This window comes from Rhincodon typus, chromosome 25 (assembly GCF_021869965.1).
Source record: "Rhincodon typus isolate 14 chromosome 25, sRhiTyp1.1, whole genome shotgun sequence".
In the NCBI taxonomy this organism is placed as follows: domain Eukaryota; kingdom Metazoa; phylum Chordata; class Chondrichthyes; order Orectolobiformes; family Rhincodontidae; genus Rhincodon; species Rhincodon typus.
In genome coordinates this window covers 20,877,807-20,894,998 of record NC_063356.1, presented here as the reverse complement: position 1 = coordinate 20,894,998, position 17,192 = coordinate 20,877,807, and the positions used below count along the sequence as shown (strand labels likewise).

General features: G+C 38.0%; 1 protein-coding gene across 2 annotated transcripts in view; it reads right to left on the bottom strand.

Moving 5' to 3' along the window:
• The window catches only part of LOC109916884 (zinc finger protein 76-like), a 64,851-nt gene that overhangs the window by 35,983 nt on the left and 11,676 nt on the right, over positions 1-17,192 (bottom strand). For both annotated transcript variants that reach the window (XM_020516633.2, XM_020516634.2), the window contains exons 2-6: positions 9,329-9,414; positions 7,001-7,081; positions 5,622-5,702; positions 1,286-1,485; positions 126-200 (exon numbers count right to left, since the gene is read on the bottom strand). In XM_020516633.2, the coding sequence (XP_020372222.1) occupies positions 126-200; positions 1,286-1,485; positions 5,622-5,702; positions 7,001-7,081; positions 9,329-9,404 (513 nt within the window). In that variant the 5' untranslated portion in view covers positions 9,405-9,414. The remainder of the gene's footprint in view (positions 1-125; positions 201-1,285; positions 1,486-5,621; positions 5,703-7,000; positions 7,082-9,328; positions 9,415-17,192) is intronic.

The window sequence follows — 17,192 nt, the reverse complement described above, 5'->3', positions numbered from 1 at the left end:
TTCCTCTGATGCTGCCTGGCCTGCTGTGTTCCTCCAGCTCCACACTGCGTTATCTCAGACTCCAGCATCAGCAGTTCTTACTATCTCACACTGATTTAATGTTGGTATGAAACTGGAAGTGATACCTGTACAGGTTTGTCCTTGCTCACATCGGAAGGTAGTCCAGTAGTACTGCTGACCCCTTCATCCTCCTCAGATACCTGAAAAAACAAACACTTCAAACAACTACCATTTCACTAAAGATTCTTTCATTAAGCCGTTTAAAACAAAATGGTTGAATTACTATGAATATAATTTTATTACAAATTGCACATGTTTGAGAAAATGCTTTGTTGCTATCCTGTGATGTTATTTAATGGGTCAGAAGATGTAATGTTCTATGCTATCCAAGGGATGATTTTGGAACCACTGACTATTAGACCAGTTGCATTTTATTAAGTTATGTTCTGGGATTTTTACTGCTGTTTTGGATTGAAAACACAACTCTGTTCATTGTTCTGTGAAAACGTCAGAAATGGTCTTTATTTATTCACAACCTTAGTTATATATTTAATTTGCACCACTTACAATGTTTAAAGTTGAGAACATACAGCAAAACAGTGTGCAAGATGAATCTGTTGGAAATTGATATCAGATATTCATTAGAACTGGATTAAGGGTTGGGACCTGGATGAAATTCAGCTAACTTGTAAGTTTTAGCACGGGAATCGATCATTTGACAGTCTTGAGGTTGAGGTTGGTCACAGATGTAAAACATAGGAGTTAGGAGCAGGAGTAAGTTGTTGGCCCTCTAGACTTGCTCTGCCATTCAATAAGATCATAACTGAGCTGACTTCAGTCTCAACTCCATTTATCCTCTGCCCTCTATCACTATTGACTCCATTAACTAACAAAAGTTTATCTAGCTCAGCTTTGAATAAATTCATTTACTTGGTTTCCACTGGAGAAGGAAATTCCACAGATCAGTGACCCTCAGTGAAAAGATTTATCTGCAAATCTCTCTTAAAAGGGAGACCTCTTAGTCTTAAAATGTGTCCTACAGTTCTAATTTCTCTAGCAAAGGAACCCCCTCATGGTATCCTTCTTACCAGTAAATTAACTAGGGCTCCCCTGTCACCAAGCCACTCAGGCTTTGTGTCTGGCACAATTTGGAAGTCACATGGCTCCCTTCATTCCTCCTTTTTACCTTAGATTTAAAGAGACAGTACCAAGACATAATCATCCTATAAAAGCTCACATTCACAACAATGAGCAAAGGCTGTTCCAAATCATGGATAAAACTTACCTTGTTGGCATAATGCTCAAGAGCACTAATAGACTCATGGTCGACTGTGCCATCTGTTGGAGCACGTAGTGTTTCCAAACCTGCTTCTGTCTGCACAGCCAGGATAGTGTTGGAACCCTGCATGGAGACTGGGTGATGAATATAAGCTGTTGTACCATCCTCTAGTTGTACAGCTTGTACTGCATCCTGGTCAAAATCATCTAGGGAAACGAATTAGACTCATGTCAAGGTAAAGTAATTGCTGCTTTTCAGGACAATTGTTAGGCAACCACAGTAACTACATCACAAGACAGTATGACAACATTACAGTCGAAATAATTTCCAGCAAGGTCAATTATAGATGACTTCTTTTTATTGAGTATCATAAATAAATAACAACCTCAGCCCAAACTTCGGATCATTTCTCAACTTTAGTACCAACAGACTTGGACTTTACAGTATAAGGTGCTACCTCGAGGTTTGGTGGTTTCACAAGATGCAGGTTTCTGGGTTTATTTCTTGTTCTACATCCACTCCACTCCACTATCTGCAGCTTTTCTTTCACTGCCACTCTCTGCAACCTGTTCTCTCAGCATGAGCACTGTATCACCTCCCTTCCCATTTTCTAAAGGTTCTTCAAGTTGTGTTTTTTTTCCTCAACTCCACAACCTACAGGAGAATCCTGACATCCAGGTCCCTCATACCTCTCTGATCTCCACTCACATTCAGGTCAGGCAATTTTTTTAAAAAATCCAGATTTACTGTTGCCAACACCAGAAAGAGGGTATGTCTAATTAAAATTCTTGAATGTAACTCTCATAGAAATGAGATCATCATTGGCAAAATCATAATGCAATTATCATATAGATTGAAAAAACAAACTTTGTCAAATCATCACTTAGCAAATGACACCGATTGCTTCCAACATAAAGAAGGAACAGTGTGCATTTGTATACTGCTTTCACATTACTTCAGGACAATTCAAAGCACTTCACAGTCAACTAAGCTCTTTAGAATTGAAATCATTATCATAAAGTGGAAAAGCAAGCACCATAAAGTCTACTGATCAAACTATTTTAATTGTTTTCATAACATACGCTGCTGTCAATGGCCATAAATTATATATTTGAGTAGCATGTCAGTTTAAGGGAGGGTTTGTTACATTAGAGAATTTGTTGCCATCTGCAATAATGTGAAAGGTAATTTAAAAACAATGAAAATCTGATTAAGATTATTGAAGTTAATACACGCATTTTTTTTAAGAAAGAACTTAGTGAATTAATATATTCATAGAACCCAAAGTGGAACGTTCAAGTCTGTACCGCAACTAACATGAATATGAAACCAGGAAGCAGGAAGGAGGATCCTAAATCTTAATAAATCTTTTCCTTCATTTGTTCAGATGTAGAATACAAAGAGCAGGAAGGTTACATTGAAACTATATAAAGTATCACTTATGCTCCAGCCCTGAATACTGTGTGCATTCTAGTCAGCTCATCTCAAAAAGGATGAAATTGCACTAAAGAAGCCATAGAAGAGACTTACGAGGATGTTGCCAGGTTTGGAAAAATACAGCCAGGAGAAAAATCTGGATAGGCCTGGGATATCATCTTTAGAACAGAGAAGGCTGGGGGTGGGGGGGCTTTGATTGTGATGTTCAAAATTGCGAGGAGCCTGAATACAGTGGATTAGAAAGGCTTATTTACATGGGCACAGTGGTCAGTGAATGTGAGGAAGATGCTATCAATTTACAGTAATCAGTCAAAAGGCTAGAAGGGAGATGAGGAAAACAGTTTTCACCTATATGGTCTAAAACACATTGCTTCAAAAGATTGGTAAAGCCAGGAACCTTCAATTCATGTAAATGATCTCTGGATATACACCTCAAGCCTCCATTCCTGCAGGGCTACTGACCACAAACTGGAAATTGATATTATGCCAGATGGCTTGGCTTTCAGCTGGTGCAGACATGATGAGCCAACACACCTCTGTTTGTATGGTAAATGTTCTATTTATACTTATTGATTCAATCAGTTTGAGGCAAGTGAGACCAAGATCAATCCATTAACAGAAAGAAAACTGAGTGAATTGTTCACAGCCTCTAATCAGAATCACATCCGAGTTAGACAAGTGAAAGCCTTGACTATATTGAACATTAGGACGGGGGTGGGGGGGGCAGGAAGAATTCACAACATTGGGCTGATTAAAGAATCAATAGTGGACAGAGTTGGTCAATCCAAAGAATAGTTTCATCTGGTGGGATGAGGACCAGAATTACAGCAAAAATGACGAATGATGGCATAGCCATTATAAGATATTGATGCAAGATTTTTCAATTATAAATGTTAACAGAAAAAGTGTAACACAAGACTGTACAGAAATATTATAATTGTTTATTATGTTCAGAAGGGGCTTGGAACTAGTGAAAACAAGCAGCACATACTGTCTGTTAGCACTTTCAACCCTCATAAAGAAAACGTCCTTCTTGTTATGACACTGCATACTGATATTGATCCAGTAGTAATTAATGGATGAAACAAGGTATTGTACACAAAATAATGGTACTATTTACCAAACAGTTAACTGCTGTTTAGCAGTGAAAAGTTCGGAGTCCTAAATTTCCATCCATTACTTCTCCAAGATGACCATCATCATATAACAACACATGGCAGCCTGAATACCAGTGTTCACAATGCAACCCAACATATTTTTAGTAAATATTTAGCTCATGGCCAGAGGGAATGATAGGCAATCCCAAAGCAAAACTTTATTGTCTCTGATACATTTGTTTTTAAATGCTGTTTCTTTTAAAAATGAACAACTCTGCTGAACACATAAAACGGACAAGGCTGTTCATATGATTGTATTTCCAGGAGCTCTGCAGTGTGTAGATATTCCAGTCAAAGCTGTACACAATGTACTTGGAGACAAGCTGTTTGCTTCCAGCCAACTCTGGACAAAGACTCATTCTGCTAAAATAATGTTTTGATGCTTTTGTACTTAACTCATCACTTCGCAATGGAAACTATAATAGGGGAGGCTGGACACACTGTAAGCAAAATGATCTTCCAACTAACCCACCAAGATGGGCCACTAGACCTGAAATGCCTTGTCTTTGTCTTACCTGATAGAAGTTGGAGGTTGCTGATTAGTTCAACTATACAATTCTGTGAGTCTGCCTATCTCTGGTTGACCTCCAAAGGGAAAGCAGGACTCTAGGCTGAATTGGCAGCCTGCTTCAGAATTTTCACCTCTGTCTCCAACCTGATGGCTGGAAAGCAGCTGACACTTTGCCTGTAAGAAGGAGCATCACTGGGCCCAACTCACCAAGGAGACTATTATTGTATACTGACCTCTAGGAAGTTGTAACTCATATGAACTGATTTTTAATACCACTAGATTTATGAAAACTTGTCATTTCTAACCTGTCTCTTCTCCTGCCCTATCTTCTTTAATTCCTGAGTGCTTGTGTGAGTGGATGAAGTAGTCAAGCAATTCTTCCCTGCTTTGAACATTTTGTTAATAAACACTATTTTTGATTACATCTTAAAAGATGTTACTGTGGATTTATTTCAATAATTGGAATCTGAAAACCAGGGTTTAGGGAACACCCTTCAGCCTACATCAGTAAAGGACAGGAGCAAATGGGGAAGGAGTAAATTAAACAATACCTTGCTGACTCAGGGTTAAGAAGAGAAAAACAATCATGCTTTAAATGTACTCCTATTCCCATTTTGCTAGTGACACACTTTTGAGTGAGTTTTATTGACTTGCAGTACATTCATCAATCTCCTCACCATTCTTTTCTCTACATAATCCATGAGATGCAAAGCTACTTAGTTTACATCAAATGTGTACTTTTATATTGAGCAAATCCTATTTATTACTACTTTTGATGAAAGGTCATCAATCTGAAATACTAACATTGTTTCACTCTCCACTGATACTGCCTGACATATTGACCGTTTCCTGCATTACTTGTTTTTATTCTTGATTTGATTTCCTGAACGAAATGATCAGTCAGAATGGAATAACAGAGCAAAGTGTAGCAAATAGTTTTCTAAGAACAAAATGCCAAAACAAAATAAACAAGTTCAACTGAGTAGTTATTCACTCTTTCAATACATGGCGCCTTTTTCCTTTCACTTTGAGAAATAATAGACATGATACAGAACCTAAAATAATATCAAACAAAATAAGCAGTGATTATGAACTACTACAACAAGTTATTAATTCCATCACTTACTTAGTTCCCTTGGGTCCCCAATTCTGTTCTTATGTAATTGATGCTGGATATCAGGAGTTGTTCCAGCATAGAAATAAGAATATAAGAGTACATTCTGAGAATCAAAGCTACCTTTAGGGGTGTGATGGATATATGCAGTGCTGCCATCTTCTAGCTGTACAGCCTGGCCATCTTCAAAAGGCAGACTGTCACCTGCAAATTTAAATACATTAAAAACTTTGAAACACAAAATCAAAACAAGGGATTCAAGCTTACATTTTCAAACACGTGCAATTTTTTTCTAACCTCATCAAAATTATTTTCTCCTCTCTTGTGGTTTTCCTTTCCCAACCCACTCCAACCCCCACCACGGGGCAAATAATTCCTCTCTCATTTTCCCTTCGATTTTCTGTAACAAACGACTAAGTCAAACACAAAAGCAGTCACACATAATTTCCTCTGGGTTGGCTTCTGTTCAACTGACAAGTTAATCAAGAGCACTACCGACTGTCTATTAAAACTTGGTGAAGAATGAGCATACCAATATGATGATGCTGTGCATATGTACCATAACAGGAGTTAAATACACCTGGAGTGACAGGATACTCTATCAATACAAGATTTTTTTGTTCTTGCTGTACACTGTCCACAATAAATTATATTCTATTGGCTGAGAAAAGGGCTAATTATTACAGCTTTGAAACAAACTGCACGATTTCACTGTGAATTCCACATACGTGTTAAGCTCCAGTTAAAATGTAAAGGTTTCCATTTTAATCATTTTGGGGATTACAACCTCACTTTAACCTTCACTTTAATGAAACTGTAGATTGACATCTAATTACATTTTGTGGCTTCTGTTTAAAACACAGCTGTTTTATTCTAATTTATCCATCGACCTTTCCTTACCTATTGACAAAAGGGTGGGCTGAATGGATACCAGTAACAAGGTCTCTTGTTTATGAAATTGCATTGCAATCACTCAGATTCAGATGTCCCTCCCTAGGACTGCCTTACCTTTCCTGAAAGAAAGAATTTGGTCTCTGTTCAATAGTTCCCCATAGTAAAGTGACTGAGATTAAAATGCATCAGAATGGGAGGACATACACACATATCTGCTTGAATCTCATTGTGCTTCAAACAGTTCCATCCCTGTAATTTATTTGTCAAAGGTCACTGAAGATTTAATTAAGATGTTATTTAGAAATAAAAGCAAAATGACTTCGTCAGGGCAACTTTGGTTGAACTCCTTCTGTAGTGTTAAACTCTGCTAGGCTTCACAACATAAACACAGTTTCTATTCAATTGTCAATAAAACACAAGCATGTTGGCAATTACTTCACACAGAAGTGGGACTATAATATATAGATACAACTCTACTGAAAATACAAAGGTTGGCATAAAGTAGACTTTAATTAAACAGTATTCTTCCAGAGCAGACTGACTCTCACTCATGCCTTGGACATATGTTTAGCATTAATTGATGTTCTGTCTGTAATTTCTGTTGTTACCTTTATGTATTGTAACTTGTTGGATGTAGGCTGTCGTACCATCTTCCAGCTGAATAGTTTGCCCCTCAACCAACTTTGCATCTGTTAAATATATTCAGAAATCAACGCATTGTCAGGATAAAAAGCTTCCGCACCTATCCTGTGAAGCCATCAGAATTTCAAACATTTCACTTCTTCTTCTTCCAAACTCCAGTAAGTGCATGGCCATTCTACAAATCTCTTTCAACCCTCATCCAAGGAATTAACTGAAGAACTTTCATTTCACCCCCACTAAAGCAGACATTCCCCTACTTGGGTGAGGAGACTCCAGATGTGGTTTCACAAAGCCTGATCTAACTGCGGCAAGACTCCTTTACTTTTGTTCTCCAACCTGCTTTCAATAAAGGCTAACATACTATTTGCTACCTAATTGGTGGCTGCACCCACATATTAACTTCTTGTCTTTTCTGTACAATAACACCAAAATTGCTCAGAACATAAATTTAAAAAAAAATTCTTTTTCCTATATTCTAAGAAAAGCTTCCATTTTCTCACATTATACTCCATCTGCCACTTTCTTGCTTACATTCAATTTATCTCTTTCTAGACACTATATCCTCCCCACAGCTTATTTTCTCATCTAGCTTTATACTGACAGCAAACTTCAATACACTACATTTGACTCTTTTAGTCAAAACCTGAAAACGACTCATATCTATACTCTGTTTTAACAAATTTCTATCACATTACTGTTACCCAGTTGCTATGAGCCCCTTAACTTGTACAACAATCTCTCTAGCTTTTCACACTTTATTAAGTGTTTTTTCAAAATCCAAATATACAACATCCAACCAGTTCTCCTACACTTGCCCTGCTAGTTTCATCTCCAAAAATCGTAAATCTGATAATCACAATTTCCCTTTCGTAAGACCTTGTTGACTCTGGCTAACAATACTGTGGATTCCTAAGTATTCTGATAATCGATTCCAGCTTTTTCCCCAATTTAATACAATTTGTAAAACATACTGTAAAATCCCAGTACGTTCCTGGGACAGCGACGTTCCCCTTGCCTGAAGTTGCTGATCAATCAAAGACTACACATTTTGTAGGCCCAGGCTGCTGGCTACACAGCAGACTGAAGATCAGCAGCATCAGACGGTAGGTGACATTTTTATGGATTGGACCGAGATTGTAGAATGGATGTCAGGAGTTGGACACAGGGGAGTGGCTTTCAGTAATTTCTCCCTGGCCTCTATTACCCCAATCTTGGTGCCAAACTCCACCCCAGCTGCAGATAGCTCGCTGAGTACTCAGCAGGGCTGTCACTTTTCTCAGATGGGAACATAGTGAATCAGGAGGGTGTAAGGATAAAGCTGTAGAAGGGTCATTAATTGATTACTTAAGGGATTTAAGTGGCAGCAGATCAGGAGGTTTGACAATGACCTGCCCAGCAAGGATGTATAAACTCTAGTGCTAACCCGTTTAATTATTTCCTCTTCCTGTCATCTTCCCACCAGCTCTAAGGAAGGCAAAACTCCAGCTAAAGTTTGGAAACTATATTAAATCTAACCAACAACAACTGAATTATTCTAGAATAGTCGCTGATATTGAAACCTAAGTGTATGCTTCCACAAGGTGTGACAAATTGAATAAACAGTGAAGTGGTATTAAGTCCCCAGTACATCACTTCACAGCACATCTTGTAAAATGTGGTGCAGTATTTAAGAAAAGGAAGTATAATGAAGAAAAGGAGTTCAAGAAGATTTTTCCAAAACTAAAGGTTAAAAAGGTTGCTTGAACAACTCTGTTTAAATCTTAGGATTGGAGTGCTCTTCCATTTCAAAACAGAAATAGGCTTCCCATGTATTTGGGCTGGTCTGCAGGTAGAATCTGAATTTGATTTAATTAAAGGTCTTTTGACTGATCTCAGATACTGTCCACTGTTGAATTTTTCCACCTCCTTATTTTTGTGTTCTTACATATTTTTCATCAAAAAAAAAATGGCATGACTTAAATGTAACGAACATGAAACTTTGGAAAATGTCTACCTGGTACATGTAAATGTTAATTCTCCCATTTATATCCTTTACACCCTTACCCCAGTTCCATCTGTTTGGTGATCTGGACTATGTGCATTTTATAAATAGTTAAGCTCAAGTCCTCCATCTATAGCTGTTTATCTGGGATAAATCATCATCAGATTCACTGTTATGGAGGCTTAGCCTCTGCTCAAAGTCTCCCAAGAAGAAATGATATTAACCATGCACATGAGTGAGAAATTAAATTTCTATCCCAACACTCCATGTTGCATTGGTGCACAAGTTTCCGTTTAACATTTGGGTGGCTCACCTTTCAATGTATGTTGGATGTATGCTGTAGATCCATCAGTAAGGGTCACTGCCTGCAGGCTCAGGCTCTCCATCATCTAGTTTAATCTAAAACAACAACAAAATGCTGTTATCATATATTACAGAATACTAACAGCTTGCATACGCATTGTGTCTTCAGTAAACAAATCATCCCAAGATTTCACACAATACTATGAGAAAGTATGCAGAAAAGATTCTTCAACCACGTAAAGCAATAGAATTGGACAAAATGCATAGGAAAATGCTGACTACAAGAGCAAAATTCAATCATCCTGATTTTTGGATGGATGGCCTGTAGATGTGAGCATCTCCCCACTGTTTGAAAATGAGACACAAGTGTGACATGGAAGGTTGCCTGGATACTCTGGATTTTCAATATTGTGCAGGCGCCCCTGCGCTGTCAAGTGGGCGGAGTGAACTTCAGTAAAATGCATTGTGTAAGTTTTAAGACATACTACAGTAATCTTCTCATTGAGAAAAATGCTACTATTCATTCAAAATAAAAAAGGCAGCAATTGTAAATTCTAGTGTTAAGTGACTTAAACATTAACAATGCTCTCAATCTGGGGGAAAAAAATGGTCTGCAGTTTCTCTTAGTGAAAAGAAAACAGCCATCTGTTCCTGAACTGTTTTGACAGACAAATCATCTTGTGTAACTTAGAAAAAACTGAGATAGTAAGAGCTGTCGATGCTGGAGTCAGAGATAACACAGTGTGGAGCTGGAGGAACACAGCATGCCAGGCAGCATCAGAAGAGCAGGAAAGCTGACGTTTCGGGTCAGGACCTTTCTTCAGAAACTTCAGAAACAGACCTTTTTGAAGAAAAGTCAGCTTCCCTGCTCCTCTGATGCTGCCTGGCCTGCTGTGTTCCTCCAGCTCCACACTGTGTCATCTTAGAAAAAAAATGAGTCATCTGTACTTCTAGTTTCAATGTCTCCATTGTTTGAAGTTGCAAAGGTTTGTTTTGATAGTGGAGTCCACATGAATGCTTGGTTGATTTTCAAAAGCTAATGAACCATTTATCTCAGAAGGAGATTATGTACAATGTCTGACTGACAATTTTAAGAGATTATTAAATAATTACCTGTTTTTGATGTGAGCATTAAATAGATGCTTCTTTTTACAGCTCTATGACCAATTTAGGGATTTCAGGTTTTTTTTCATTGGGTCTAGAGGTTTTTTCAGCTTGAATGGTTGGTTTTTGAATGACAGCTCAACTATATTGTCAGAGGAAGGGTCACCGGACCTGAAACATTAACTCTTTTTTTTCTTCACAGATGCTGCCAGACCTGCTGAGCTTTTCCAGCAACTTCTGTGTTTGTTCCTGATTTACAGAGGCTGTAGTTCTTTCGGTTTTTATATTCTCAGAGGTTTTCTTTTTCTCATGTACATTTCAATGACTTCCTGATTTTAATACAGTACATGGCTCCTGAGGACTGTACATAATGGATATCTGGTGAGTGGCTAAGCAAAGTACGTAGGGAGGGGCATGGGCAATATGTGGGTGTAAAGAGTGGAATACCAAGGGGACACAAGAACAATGTGGAGAGTTGGGCCAATGTCCCAGCAAACTAAAGAAAGCCTTCAAACCTTGGGGCACACACTCTTCTGACACTGCTTGCTCACGTCTTCAAAAGATACAGATTTGATGGATACAGGCAGAAGTGATGGGGTCAGTTTCTATAGCCAGGAAATGGCTCAATTTGCATTTCCTGAGCCTAACATGAAAAATCTAGCCCCATATCGATTATCTCTTGCACTGTTTGATGCACCAGACTTCCATCACAAATTCCCATCATGCAATGGCACTTAACATTCACTCCCTGGTATCCGTATACTACATTCTAACCATACACACTTGTGAAGCATGTTAGTTGCATACACATCACTCACTGCTTTCACATAGTTCCATCTATTCATTTTTGGCAGGCAGTGATTCACACTTAATGACAATCTACCTCTCTCTTGCAGCATGTGGCATACAGCAGAACAGAAAGCCAGGAGTCTGGAGGTTGACCAGCACACCTCCATCCCTTCAGTGCACTGGAACTGGTGGACTGGACAAATATGGACAGCTATAGAGCGAAAGGCATCAAGTCTAGCAGAGGTTATCCTGCTTGACAGTCTTGCTGCTTTATGCAATTTCTTCCCTAACTTTTAACCGTTATTCTGAAAGGTGTCATGAAATGGAATGATCGTGGCATTCTCATTTTCTTCCTACCCAATGTCTCTTTCCCTTTTAAGCTTTTAGCCAGTCAAGAATTGCTGACTCACACCCTCGAGAAGAAAGTTGCAGGGCAAGTAGAGGATAGCCTGGAAGAGGAAGCACAGTCGCTTAACCTAACACTTGCAGGTACCAGCTCAGATACTGGCACCTCAAGTACCTTAAAGGCTAGTTTAGAGTCAGAATATGCACAGATGAGTCAATAGACACGAGTCTGACTACAGCCAGGATAGGGACAGGGAGATAAGGCAACTCGTGTGAACTTCACAGAAACAGGGGCCATAGAGAATTCTACTGCTGAGTGCAGCATTTTGCCAAGGCTCCTTTAACTGTATCTTCCAAATGTGTGAAACCTACCAGCCGGAAGGTCAAGAGAAGAATGTCTTTGGAACATTAACACCTGCAACACATTATAAAACTTAGCAACAATGAAGGAACGGTGCTATTCCTAAGTTAAAATCTTGGAACACCCTTGCTAACCATATTGTAGGTGTACCTACACTGGCTTGCTTCACTTCACAATGGAGGCTCACCACCATATTTTCAAGGGTAGTTAGAAATAAGCAATAAATTCTGGCAAGCCAGAAACACTCACATTCTAGAAACTTATATAAAATAAATTTCAACACGTCAGTTTGGATTTACATGGCCAACGGTGGGTGTGTGAAATGTGCTGCCTGCAGTGATTGTGGAGTCAGATACTTCAGAGACTTTTAAGCGGCTCTTGGATTGGCACTTGGAGGATAGCAAAATGTAGGGTATGCAGGGTAGTTTGATCTTAGTAGGATAATAGGTCGGCAAAACATCATGGGCCGAAGGGCCTATACTGTGCTGTACTGTTCTATGTTTTATGTTAACTGGTTAACTACATTTCTACAGAACTACTGTCAGGTTAAGTTTTGACAAGATACAGCATCTAGCACAACAATTAATCAAACAGATGCCAATTTACATTATCCCAAAACTGCAATTGACTCTACCAGTAGAAATATAATCCTCTAGCTCATTAAGTATTTTTAAGTTAAGTAACGCCCACAGTTGTTGCACGCTGTCAGTAATAAGATTACAAAAAAAACGGAAGTTGCTGGAAAAGCTCAACAGGTGTCGCACATTTGTGAAGAGAAATCAGAGTTAACGTTATGGGTCCGATAACCCTTCCTCAGGACAAATAGTAATATTAGAGTCATTGAAAGTAACAATGTTATGAATACACTTTATATTTAATATTTCTTGGAGAACTTAAATTTGGAACGATTGTGAAAAAAATAGATTTATTCTAAGTTTTGTGGAAATATCTGGAGTGTTTTCTTTAAATAAGGTCATTGGAAGGCTACCATCGACATTGAAGAAGCCTTGTGGAAAATAAAATCATCAAAGTTACATGGCCAGTGATAACTGCTTGCTGCTTTGCTATTTTGAACAATGACTGGCTTGGAAAAGTTCTTGTTTCATCTGGTTAAGTTAGAGGGAAGCCTGTTAAGTACAAACTGAGTTGTAAGAAAGCTTACTAAGAACAAGCTGCCCAGCTCATCTCCTCTATTTCTAAAAAGAAAGCTCTCATGATGAGTTCAGAGTGAAAACTATTTGCTCTTTTGAAGGATAGATTGAAAGAACATTTCAAGATTGTATGTCTTGAGCAAGCTGGGTCCGCAAGACTTCAGAGCTAACCATGCATGAAGAGATGAAGAGTGACTTGACCACACATGCTAGAACAGCACAGCAACAGACTGTGAAGCATCCCCCTGCACTTTATCCTTTTGCCTTCAAGAATACTACAAAGCCTTTTGTTCTGAAAGCTAATCTCGGTAGAGAAATCTATTTTTAAAATTTCTTTTCAGGAAGAGAGAGATATGTGTGGGTTTGTGTGTGTGTAGATTTTGGGGATATTTAGAGGGATAAGCACTCCTACTTCTACATTACTGACTGTATATGTTAACGAATTATTGAATAATTTTTATTTTGATTATAAATACATAATTCTGTTTATAAGAAACCTGGTTGATAAATTCTTATTGTTTAAAACCTGATGTAGACAAGTAGTCAGTCATCTTGGTAACCATAAAAAATACTTCTATTTTATGTTGTGAACTATCAGTTGTGGAATAAGAGTGCACCCACCAGCCTCACATAACAATATTCCAAGTTACATGAACAACTTATCCGCTGGACTGTTGATTTATAATTGGTTTACAATTGGATATAAATTTTGAAGTATGTTTCAATATGGGCTATTTGCATCCTTTCCCTGGGAGCCTGGCTTCAGTACACGGAGCTGTGAACCCAGCTCTTTCCTCTCCTACCATGAGACAAGTGCTGTAATAGAACTCAATCACGCTCAATAACTTCTAATCAGTATCTATATATAAACATCTGCAAATGTTTTATTCTAATTTGAAATTGATATGTAATTGCAGTTTGTAGACGTATTCTTAGCAGCTATTTAAATAATGCTACCAATAAGATTACAGTAGTCATAGAGGTGTACAGCATGGATACAGACTCTTTGGTCCAACTCGTCCACACTCACCAGGCATCCCAATCTGATCGAATCCCATTCGCAAACATTTAGCCCATATTCCTCTAAACTCTTCCTATTCATATACCCATCCAGATGCCTTTTAAATATTGTAATTGTACCCACCTCCATCACTTCCTCTGGCAGCTTGTTCCATACACGGACCACTCTCTGTGTGAAAAAGTTACTTCTCAGGTCCCTTTTAAATCTTTCCCCTCTCACCTCAAACCTACGCCCTCAAGTTTTGGACTCCCCCACCATAGGAAAAAGACCTTGGCTATTCACCCTATCTATTCCCCTCATGATTTTATAAACCTCTAAGGTCACCCCTCAGCCTCCGACGCTCAAAGCGAAAAACCATTGTGAAAATTATGATATACTAAATTACTGAGGTGAAAACAGAAAGCAAGTACCAATAACAGGACCAATGTTATCGGTGTGTGATAACAAACAGTAGATAAATCCTTCAAATGTTAACATCTGTTAGTATGTGATATTTGCTTAACAGGATCATATAATGTTTCTTAATTATTTTAATTAAGACGTTAACTCACATATTTTCTTAACATTTGTTATTAGGAGAGGCTGGGACTTTTATCACTGGAGCATAGGAGGTGGAGGGCTGACCTTATAGAGGTTTATAAAATCATGAGAGGTATAGATAAGTTGAATGGCAGGTGTCTTTTCCCTAGGGTTGGGGATTTCAATACCAGGCGGCATATTTTTATGGTGAGAGAAAGATTAAAAAAAGGCACGAGGGGCAAATTTTTAAACACAGACAGTCGTTCATGTGTGGAATGAACTTCCAGAGGAAGTGGTGGATGTGGGTACAGTTACAATGTTCAAAAGAAATTTAGATAAATACATGAATAAGAAATATTTGGAAGCGTACAGGCCAAACGCAGGCAGGTGGGACTAGTTTAATTTGAGAACATGGTCAGCATGGACTGGTTGGGCCGAATGGGCTGTTTCCTTGCTGTATGACTCCATGACTCTACTTCTTATCAGGAAAGAAATCTCATTCATTTGAATGTGTTAAACATCCAACACTCATATCACAATCACTCTGCTCTACACAATTTTCAAAGTGAATGTCTATTGACACACAAAAGGAAAAGTGTACCTCAAAGAATAAACTATACACTGTATCAGGCTATTAATGTCAGATCAGTTTGGAGTTCTGCCTCATTCTTCATAATCCTATTTAATTTTTTTGCTGAATGATATCACAAACACATGGCACATAAGAATGAGCAGCAAGTAACATGCACCAATAACATATCTAAACAAACTAGATCAACAATTGGAGTTGTGCATCCCCTACTTTCCTCTTATTAAACAATCATTATATATGTAGTTCAATTTTTTTTCTTTATTTGAAGTAAATATTATTAATGTAACATGCACCAATATTTTTATTCCTCTTGCAAAAGGGAAAAAATTCAGTTGAAGTATTAAATTCCATATACAAAATATGCTTCTGCACTTTTAAACATTAAAACTCTTATCTGAAAGTGTTCAGTAAAATCACCACTAATTATGTTTTCACTACTGCAGGCAGCAGGCAACGTCAATGACTCTCTGAGGTAACCTCGTGAGCTCTGGTAGCATCTATTTAAATTCTTACATCTGTGTTTTGAAGAAAATAATCATTTAAAGTTAAAAAAAACATGAAGCTTGTACTGAAACCATTAAATAACTAAAACAGTCTAAATGTAGCATGTAATATTTTAGGTGAACACAGGAGTAAAACGTTAATCTATAAAGAGTACATTATAGATGGATATTAATAGAGATGATTACACTCATTAAGTCTGCCTTTGCATCAGACAAATAATCATGCCCAGACAGTGCTGGCTGCCAGCTTTGCAGAAGAGATAACTCATCTTGCAACACAGGGTCTCCATTTAATGTTACATCAACAACTGATCTGGTCATGCTTATGATTAGATAATCAGCAGAGTTCTAAGACTCAAATGATTCAAAAACAAACCTTCAGTTAAACGGGGCAGATTTATTTCTTATCAAAATAGTTAGTGTGGCCAGGAGTCATTAATTAAAAGATTGAAAAAAAAACTCAAGGAACAAAATACTTAAAATGTTTCCATTTATTATGGTGGAAAAAAATATCGTACAGTATAAACTGAGAAGTCAAAGGAGTTGATGTAAAGAATCTCAATTTCAAAAATTATTTAATTTAGTCGTACAAGGTTGTTACAACTGTAAAAGTTACACCTGAGTACTTACTAGTTTGGGAGCTGGAATTTTTTTTCAAAAAGGCCAAGCATGGGAAGATTGGAGTTTCCCTGTGCTACTTAGCAATCCCAAATACTGTTACTAAATGCACTTGTAAGCATATTATTCAGTCACACAGTCCATAAAGATTCCTGTTTAACTCTCAAGATGTCCTCACAATTAAAAAACTGATCTAAAGGGAACGGTAAGACGAATACTATTGGACTTTTGTTGTCCCCAGGCTAAGGAGAGACATATTGGCCAAGGATCCACAGACAACTAATATCTAGTGAACTCTGGTGGAAAAAGTGTGTATGTTTGTCTATATGTGAGGGAGGTTCAGGTGAAAATTGGGCTTGTCCATGTGACAAATCCACTCACCTGTCATTGAATCACAAGAAGGATGGCCTTTGAGGTAATAGATTGGAGGACCTTTCAATGCTTATAGAACCCAAGCACTCAGTCAACACTTTTAGAAGAAAGAAAATGGAAAAGAGAATAGCTAGAAAATTCAGAGATAGTAAGAACTGCTGATGCTGAAGTCAGAGATAACAGAGTGTGGAGCTGGAGGAACACCGATCTGAAACATCAGCTTTCCCGCTCCTTTGAGGATGCCTGGCCTGCTGTGTTCTTATAGCTAGAAAATTTGCTAGTAACTAAACCTTCTAGCAAACAGAACTGTGGACGTAGGGGATTTGAAATAAATACAGAAATTGCTGGAGAAACTCAGTGGGTCTGGCAGCACCTGTGGACAGAAAGTACAGTTAATGTTTTGAGTCCAGTGATCCTTCTTCAGAATAGACTGGTAAATCTCTGCACCTTCTTCAGTGCAATCACATCCCTCCTATAATGTGGATTTTACATGATATTT